The 9,131-nt window shown below is 47.5% G+C and overlaps 1 protein-coding gene across 2 annotated transcripts in view; it reads left to right on the top strand.

The window, feature by feature from the left end:
* The window catches only part of Tspan33 (tetraspanin 33), a 25,508-nt gene extending 17,883 nt beyond the window's left edge, over positions 1 to 7,625 (top strand). For both annotated transcript variants that reach the window (XM_005365758.3, XM_005365759.3), the window contains exons 4-8: positions 72 to 146; positions 2,644 to 2,739; positions 5,258 to 5,386; positions 5,745 to 5,906; positions 6,096 to 7,625. In XM_005365758.3, the coding sequence (XP_005365815.1) occupies positions 72 to 146; positions 2,644 to 2,739; positions 5,258 to 5,386; positions 5,745 to 5,906; positions 6,096 to 6,197 (564 nt within the window). In that variant the 3' untranslated portion in view covers positions 6,198 to 7,625. The remainder of the gene's footprint in view (positions 1 to 71; positions 147 to 2,643; positions 2,740 to 5,257; positions 5,387 to 5,744; positions 5,907 to 6,095) is intronic.
* The last annotated feature ends 1,506 nt before the right edge of the window (positions 7,626 to 9,131 follow it).

The raw sequence follows: 9,131 nt of genomic DNA on the forward strand, positions 1-9,131 counted from the left end.
CTCTGCTTGGCCCCGGAAAGGGCTGTTTCCCTGAGCAGTGACAACTGTCTCGTCTTGCCTGTGTGCCACAGTTCTCCCTCTGCCTCACCATCGTGTTCCTGCTGCAGCTGGCTGCCGGCATCCTGGGCTTCGTCTTCTCAGACAAGGTAACCCTGGGAGCCTAGAGGCCTCTTCAGTACCAGAGGGAGGAAGGGGAAGTTCCTACTCCTGACTAATTAGCCACAGCACTTTCTCCCCTGGGAAGTATCAGCCTTTGAAAGGTTCCCTTAGGGGTGAATAAATGGCCTTTAACACCAACCTCTTTAAAGAGAATCTCATGATAGTAAGGTGTTTTCCTTTGACAATCCAAGATGCCATTAGAGAAGAAAATTCTATGACCATGAGAGACATTAAAATAACCTGCAAACGTGAATGGTAAATGACCCGAGTAGAACTGCGATCAGGACCGCAGACTTGAAGAGACTCTTAATCGAGAACTCTTTATTGAACTAGATGCATAGGCAGAGGGAACCCCAAGCCTGTTCTGAACCCCGTTTCCCACATTTGGAGGGGGGCTGTCCTGACGCAACAGGCCTAATTAAGAACCAGCCTTTCCTTTAATCCTAGCACTGGGAAGCCAGAAGCAGGGGGATCTCCATGAGTTTGAGGCCAGCATTGCCTGTTTAGTGAGTTCCAGGCTAGCTGGGGCTACATAGTGAGAAATCTGTCTTTTAAGATAAAGGAAGAAAAAAAGTAGCCAGGTGTGGTAGTGCACACCTTTAGTCCCAGCACTCAGGAGGCAGAGGCAGGTGGATGACTGTGAGTTTGGGGATAACCTGGTCTGCGTAGTGCATTCTAGGACAGCCTGAGCTACCTAATGAGAGCCTGTCTCAGAAACCTGGGTGACTGGGGGTGGGGAGAACCAGAATTCCATTCTCAACTGACAGATAGCCAGCAGGAATAAAGTACAAGGCTGTGAGATAAAGTCACAGGAAAAGAAGCCAGGAGTGGTGGCACATGCCCCTAATCCCAGGTAGATCTCTGAGTTCCAGGCCAGCCTGGTCTACAGTGAGTTAGTTCTAGGACATCCAGGGGTACACAGAGAAGCCCTGTCTCAACACACAAATACACAAAATCCACAGGAAAAGCAGGTGAGCAGAAAGAGACCATGATACGAAATTGTGAAACTGAGCAGTCTTGAGCTGATCTGTAGCTGAAAGCCCTTCCTTCTGCCTTAATAAAGTAGATGCATCAAGTCTAAAGAGATGCAGTTTTCTTGTGTCCACTAGGGGCCAGTGTCTCCGCACAGTAAGCTCTCCTAAAATCAACACAAAATTCATTTCTTCGTGGCACTAGTCAATAGATATTTTGAGGTACTGGTACGCAGAGGCAGACAAACACTGCATTATTTTGAAAGCTAGTTCTGAGAAGCAATGACGTCGGGATCAATGTTTCTCTTGCCCACCTGAGCCCCAGAGTGGATGGGCCTTGAAAACCAACCGTCTTCCTTTAGCAGGTCGGATTTCAAGGCTGATTCAGGTTAAAGATGATCTGAGGGGATATGACCGTGACCTTTGGTAGCTGCCCTAGTTTTGAACTTTAGTCTGTGATTTGCCCCCGCTCTTGGGGGGAAAGTAGTGACTGCCTTGTTGCTAATACCGCTTAGTGACCCAGGCCCCTAAATTAGGCTTTCTCATTGGTATTAAAGAGCAAAGAGCATGAGTTTTAATCTCTCTGGCAGTCAGGCTCTGCCCCTTCATCCTGCATGAACAAGGATCGGAAGCTTAGCATGGCCTCAGTCACCAAAGCTCGCAGGGCTTCTCATTAAATTTATAAGGTCTTTGAAGGGCATTTGTGACAGAATGAGGCTCGCTGGTGAGTTGATGGCCCGCAGGATGCGATAGAAACATCCAGTGTGTAAAAAAGGAGGCCAGAATGGGAGACAGTGACAACAACTACGTTTGCTGGAAAGATGGGAGCTGGTACTTAGGTAGGGACTTAGGGTCATTTGGCTTCACTAACTTTAGTGGCTGTCAGTGAATACTCAGAATGGGATGGGAGAGTGCCAAGCCTGTGCTGATGTGCTGGGGCATGGCATGAGACTGGGAAGGACTACCCTGGGCCTCTGACCACACTGTAGTATGTATGTATGGCGGGTGCCCTTCTGCCCTACAAATTGTGCTCTGACCATAAAACAGGGAGAAATCTGAAAAGGGGAGCAAAAAGACAAAACAGTGTTATATAAATTACTTTTCTGTTGCTGTGATAAGATACCCCGACCAAGGCAACTTAGAGAAGAGTTTATTTGGCTTACAGATCCAGAGGGGTAAGTATGCCATGGCAGGGGAGACAGGGCAGCAAGCAGCAGGCATGGTGACAGAGGTAGGATGCTGAGGACTCACGTCTTGACCCACAAAGAGGGAAGAGAGTGCACTGGGAATGGTACAAGTCTTTTAAACTTCAAAGCCCACCCCCAGTGACACACTTCCTTCAACAAAGCCACACCTCCCACATCTCCCAAAATAGTACCATCAATGATATTCAAATATCTGAGACTAGGGGCCATACTCAAACTACCACAGATGCCTGTCTGTGTTTGCTGTTATTTCTGAGGGAATTAATAAATTATGGATTAATCCTGTGTCCTGATTGTGTATCTGGCAGGCTCGGGGGAAAGTGAGTGAATTAATCAACAATGCTATTGTGCATTATCGAGACGACCTGGACCTGCAGAACCTCATTGACTTTGGCCAGAAGAAGGTACCAGCCAAGCATAGTGTGGTCATTCAGTGTCCAGGGGGGTAGGGGCTGAAAGTTACAGTTGTTCAAGAAATGTCTCACTCTGTAAGCCTGTGGACTTCTTTTACTTGCAAAGTGATATATTCTGGGAAGGACTTTGTGGGAGAAACAGGTACTGTTAAGAGCATAATGATACATACAGTATTCATAATCTGCTGCTTATGTAAAGAAAAGGACAGGAAAGACTCTGGGTTCTTATTTGCAAAAGGATTCTGGAAGAATTTTTAAGAAATCTTTGTAAGGGGATTCCTGTAGGGGAATGAGGAGCTATATATTTTATTATATATTACATTAAAAATTGTGAGCCGGGCGGTAGTGGCGCACGCCTTTAATTCCAGCACTCGGGAGACAGAGGCAGGTGGATCTCTGTGAGTTTGAGGCCAGCCTGGTGTACAAGAGCTAGTTCCAGGACAGGCTCCAAAGCTACAGAGAAACCTTGTCTTGAAAAACCAAAAAAAAAAAGTGGCCAAATATACACAACCAAAAATACCATTTTTGTTTGTTTGTTTTTCTTGTTTTTGTGAAACTAGGAGTAGAACTCAAAGCCTTGAACATCATGGGCAAATACTATAACACTGGGCTGTGCCCACAACCCAGAATTTGCCATTTTAAGTATTAAAAATATTTACATTAGCTGGATGTGTTGACATAACTTGTAATCCTCCCTACTTGAGAGGCTAAAACAGTAGGATCAAGAATTCAAGGCCTTCCTTGTGAGTTCAAGGACAGCCTGAGTAACTTGTGAGACCCTGGGGTTGTAGCTCGGTAGTAGAGCACCAGGTATGGGTGAGGTCCTAGGTTCAATCTCCAGTATAGGAGGGGAAAAATCACATTGTATGTACCCATTGCTAAATTTATTAGCAATGGTCTTTGTCTCTATGGCAGTACACACCATCCCTTGTGCTAGGGCAATGAAAGCAGAAAGATTGAGAGTTCAAAGCCAGACTTGACTACATACTGCGTTCCCCGCCAGCCTGGCTGCAGGAACCCTCATCTCAACACAAAACAAAACTCTTCAGGATGGTGGGATGGCTGAGAGGGTAAAAACCTGACTGACAACCTGAGTTTGATGCTGGAGCCGCAGGGGAAGGAGAGAGCTAACTCCCAAAAGTTGTCATCTGGCCTTGACACACACACAGACACACACACGGACACACGCGAACAATTTAAAAACTAAAACCACTTCATTTTTCTCGACTGAACTGTGCCCATTAAATATTTTCCATTTCACTCTCATGGAGGCAACCACTATTGAACTTCCTGTGAATGTAACTACTTTGGGGGCTTCATATGAATGGCATTATGCAATATGTGTCCTTTTGTGACTGATTTCTTTCACTTGGCATGGCTTCAAGTTTCATCTGTGTTGTAGCATGTGCCAGAATTTCCTTATTTTTTAAAGGTTTTATTTATTTATTATGCATGTTCTATCTGCATGTATGCATGCATATCAGAAGAGGGCACCAGATCACATTACAGATGGTTGTGAGCCACCATGAGGTTGCTAGGGATTGAACTCAGGTCCTCTGGAAGAGCAGTCAGTGCTCTTTACCCCTGAGTCATCTCTCCCTGCTGGCTCCAGAATTTCCTTTTTTAAGACTTTGAGTGAGTGCCTTATTTTGTTCAGCAGCGGGTGGACACTTGAGTAGCGGCCACCTTGTGGCTTTTCTGTGTTGTGCTGCTGTGAATCAAAGGGAGATTTGAATGGAGGTGTTTTCATTCACTGCTGGTTGTCTCTTCCCCTGGTCAGCGACTTTTGACTTTAGGATTTAGTTTGCTTCCCTGGAGTAATTGTGGACTCGTGATATTGAAGATTTTCTTCTAGAATTTTTTTTTAAATGTCAAGTTTTTCAGTTTGGATTTTATTTAAATAGTTTTTCTTGGTAGTGCTGAAGTGAACCAGGGGTCACACAGTCTAAGCATATTCTCCATCACTGTGCACCCCCAGTCTAGCCAGAAACTTAAGTATCTCCTTCTGTTGTGTGTATGAGTGTGTGTGTGTGTGTGTGTGTGTGTGTGCTGCATGCAGTTGGAGTATCAAGCACTAACTAATAAGATACATGAGAATCTTATAAAAAGAGAATTTCTTCAGGTGAAAGCAACTAAGAAGCTTGAGTTCATAGATGTGTTTAGAATAACTTGATGTTACAAATGAACCCCACTGGCCACCTCAGTGTGGGGAATCAGGGGGAATCAATGATTTTTTTTTAATTTTTAAATTTTTTAAAAATTTTATTTGATTTATTGTTTTTAATTGAGCTATATATTTTCCCCACTCTGCTCCCTTCCTCCCCTCTCCCCTTTCACCCTCCCCCCTCCCCCTGTGCTCCCAATTTATTTAGGAGATCTTGTCTTTTTCTCCTTCCTAGGCAGATCCATATATTTCTCTCTTAGGGTCGTCTTTGTTGTCTAGGTTCTCTGGGGTTGTGGACTGTAGGCTGAGCCAGTGATTTTTAATCTCTCTGTGGTCTTGTTGCAGTTCAGCTGCTGCGGAGGGATTTCCTACAGAGACTGGTCTCAGAATATGTATTTTAACTGCTCCGAGGACAACCCCAGCCGTGAGCGTTGCTCGGTGCCTTATTCCTGTTGCTTGCCCACCCCCAATCAGGTGAGCAAACACCCTACTTCACTTCCTCCAAGTTACTTCCTGGTCAGCAAGGCTGTTATGGTGACACTCTATCCCCCTAGTTTAACCAGTTGGTGTGCAGGGTGGCTGGCAGATGCTTGTGTTCACCCCCCTGTGGGGTCACGCTTGCCTTTCACTCCAACAGCTTCAGAAGAAGCAGGTCTGAAACTGAGCATCAGACCCAGGGAGTTTGGAAAGGAGTTCTGCAGTAAGCTACTTTTACTCCAGTATTCTCTGCAAACCTTCTCTGACAACTTAGGGAGTTGGGAAAGTTGGCACGCTTATCAGCCAGTGTTTGCTGGTGTGGGGGTATCATTCGGCTTCTCAACTTTTCCCTCAGGCAGTGATCAACACTATGTGTGGCCAAGGTATGCAGGCTCTTGACTACTTGGAAGCCAGTAAAGTCATCTACACTAACGGCTGTATTGACAAGTTGGTCAACTGGATACACAGCAACCTGTTCCTACTTGGCGGTGTGGCACTAGGCCTGGCCATCCCTCAGGTAACTTATCCTGTCCAACTTCAAGGTTTTACAAACTCTGCGAAGGCTGTCATTTGTGGAGGAATCCAAGGATCAGTTGGGTACTGACATGGGGTGAGGGTAGGGGTGCTTGCTGCCCTGGGAAGACTAAGCCAGGGAAAGCCAGATAGTCCCTCTCTGCTGAGGGCTACTCCGTTCTGCCCCTTGCAGCTGGTGGGAATCCTGCTGTCCCAGGTCCTCGTGAATCAAATAAAAGATCAGATCAAACTGCAGCTCTACAACCAACAGCACCGGGCTGACCCGTGGTACTGAGAAGCTTTCCCGTGCCTCCTGACCGTGGTGATGGGCAAGCCTCATGGACCAACAGCAGAGGGTACTGAGAACGGTACCCTATGGAGTTTTGCATTTCAGCCCCCCAGCAATGAGGGCCCAGTGGAAAGAAGCAAACTCCAGAAGACAGGGCACAAGATGGCTCAGGTCTCCGAAGGACGTGCCTCCCATCCCCCATCCTAGCTTCAGCATTGTTAGAGAACTATTTTGTCCTGTTTCTAACCTTGAACATTTGGGTTTGTGTTTTGAAGTTTTGTCTGGTCAGCGGTGTGTGGGAAGCAGCGGTGGTACCGACAGCCGTAGGGGTACTAGCTGCGTAGCTTCCCGAGGCACAACAGACAGCCCTGTTAGGGCTGCTCTGGACTAGGTGGACATACTTAGAGTTTGCTGCCAGGGCGGCCTGGCTGTGGAGACCAGACACTAGCAGCCCTGCCTGGAGTCCAGTTGGCATAACCCCAGCTCCGGAGGGGAAGGGAGAGGAGCGGGCAGAGGGGAGTGAGCCTGGGGGTTGCATGGGGACAGCTGGGTATATGGGGGTAGGAGTGGAAGGGGATATGTTTACCAAATGCTTGCCCTGCCACCCTCCCAGGTACTCAGAGTGAGCTACATCCTGCCCCTCCTTCATTTCCATGGAAACATGGCAGCAAGGGCAAGGGGTACAACAGCAGCCAAATTCATCCCCACCCCCTTCGCAAAAGAGTTTGGAACCATGGTCCCTATATTCTGGAGTCGGCAGAAGCCGGCCTAAGCCATAGCATGCCCTTGAGTTCCTCCCAGTCTGGCCTTCCCTCTCCAGCAAGTGGGGTTTTCTTTAACTTGGCAGAAGAGTGGCAACACCCTCCACCCTCATCTCCCAGCACCAGAACTCGGTGTTTCTACAGTGGAAGAATCAGGAATCTGGCAGAAATGGCAATAAAAGTTTGTTGACCTGGGCTAAGCTGTCCTACATCAATTTTCCATTCTGGCAACTAGAAGAGAAGGGACCAGACCGTGGGCCTTGCCTCCTGGAGGAGACTTGAGACCCCTAAGTCACACAATACCTCCCTGTTCCTCCACACCCCCCATCTATCTGCATCAAGGTCGCACTCTCCGGTCTAAATTGGGTAGAATGATTTCAGGTGCTGATCTGAAGAAACAGTGTCACTTTATCCCAAATCATTATCTTTGTTTTTGTTTTGGTTTGTTTGCTTTTTCTCAAATGACAGCTGGTTGAAGTTTATTTAGGATGGCGTGTGGAGTTAGGAAAGAGCACTCGACATAATAGTGGAAGGAGAGTAAGGGAAAGGCTCGGTCCATCCTCCGTCTTTATCTGGAGGAGCTGGGTCCTGGCGGCCAGCCTCTGTTAGGGAGGACTCAGCAAGCCCTCCGCAGTGTGTGGGGCTTCCTCAGGCTGGAGCAGCTTGCGAGGGCGGGGCGGGGCTCGGCTCGGGGCGGGGCGGGGAGGCTCTGCTACATGGGTGGTCCCCACACCCGTGATCTGGGGACCTAGGAGAGCATCGACCCCTGCAGCCGGGGTCTTGGATTGGGGGGAGTCTTTGGCCTGGCCCAGGGGACTTCAAGAAAATCCGTCAGGTCCTAGGAAACAAAAGCGTTGGGGATGCCTCCCGCCCCTAGGGTTTCCTTTGCCAACCTTCTGCGCCTGTGAGGGCTTTCCAGCAGGCGCCTGGGGCCTAGGCCAATGTTTAGCGCCCAGCTTGAAACAACGGGAAGAAGAAATAAAATCATCATGCATATAAAATCACGAGCAAGAGCCTTTTCATTCCGAAAGAGAGGAGTGAAAAAAGCTCTTTCGTGGTAAGACGCTGTTCTCCAGGAGTGCCCAAAACATGCATTTTATCCCTTTCTTCTTCCAATGATACGGACCCACAGAATGAATCTTGAGTTAGGAACTGGGGTGGTGTGTATTTGCCAGAACTGCGGCTTTGAGTAGCTCACCGGCGGTGAGGTTCGCTTGGACTACAGACCAGTTTCTCCAATTTCTGCCAGAGCCCCAGATTTTAAACCCAGTGAATAAAAAAATGTTCAGAAACACAGCTCAATGATTCTGGCTAAATTCAAGTTTGTGCTCACCTCCCCCCACTGGCCTCTTTGCTAGGAGAGAAAATGTCTCCTGGATTAAGCAACTTCTTTGTGGTGAGGGGTTGTTTGTTTGCCTGTTTGGTTTTTTTGGGAGAGGGTTCGTCTGTGTAATAGCTCTGGACCAGGCTGGCCTCAAATTCAAAGAGATCCACGTGCTTCTGCCTCCTTAGTGCTGGGACTAAAGGCGTGTGCCTGGCTACTACTGCCTGGCTAAGGACAGCTTGCTTGCTTGTTTTTCTTTCTTCTTTTTTATTTTTCAGTTAAATTTCTACATACTGCTAGTAACTTCAATAACTTCAGTCAATCAGGAGGGCTTAACACTAATATATTGGGACAGCTGATCAAATAAAAATTAAGAATTAAAAAAACCCAAAGGTGAGTGGGTATCCAGTGGGCATTCGTCACTGACTGCTGAAATCAAGCTACGAGGCCCGAAGGAACCCGCAAGACCAGCAGTTGGTGGATACCTGGCTGGGGGGTATAGCCAGAAAAGTGCCACTAGGTTCACACCTACAGCTAAGCAGGGCTTCTTTTATCTGCCTCCGCCTCCCTCCCTTTCATTTCTAAGACAAGGTTTCACTGGCTCAACATCGTGTAGACCAGGCTGACCTCAAATTCACAACGATCCACCTGCCTCTGCCTCCTATCTTTTTCCTTTTCAACGGATTATTATCACAAACTTAGTGCTTCAGAACACAAATCTGTTATCATACAACTCTAGAAAACGGTCCCAAGTGAGTCTGGCTGAGCTAGAATGAAAATGTGATCAGGACTCTACATTTTGGGGGCTCCAGGGAAGGATCTGTGATTTTCCTCCCCAGCTTCCAGAGGCTACAT

The sequence above is a fragment of the Microtus ochrogaster genome, unplaced genomic scaffold (genome assembly GCF_000317375.1).
Source record: "Microtus ochrogaster isolate Prairie Vole_2 unplaced genomic scaffold, MicOch1.0 UNK4, whole genome shotgun sequence".
Classification (NCBI taxonomy): Eukaryota; Metazoa; Chordata; class Mammalia; order Rodentia; family Cricetidae; genus Microtus; species Microtus ochrogaster.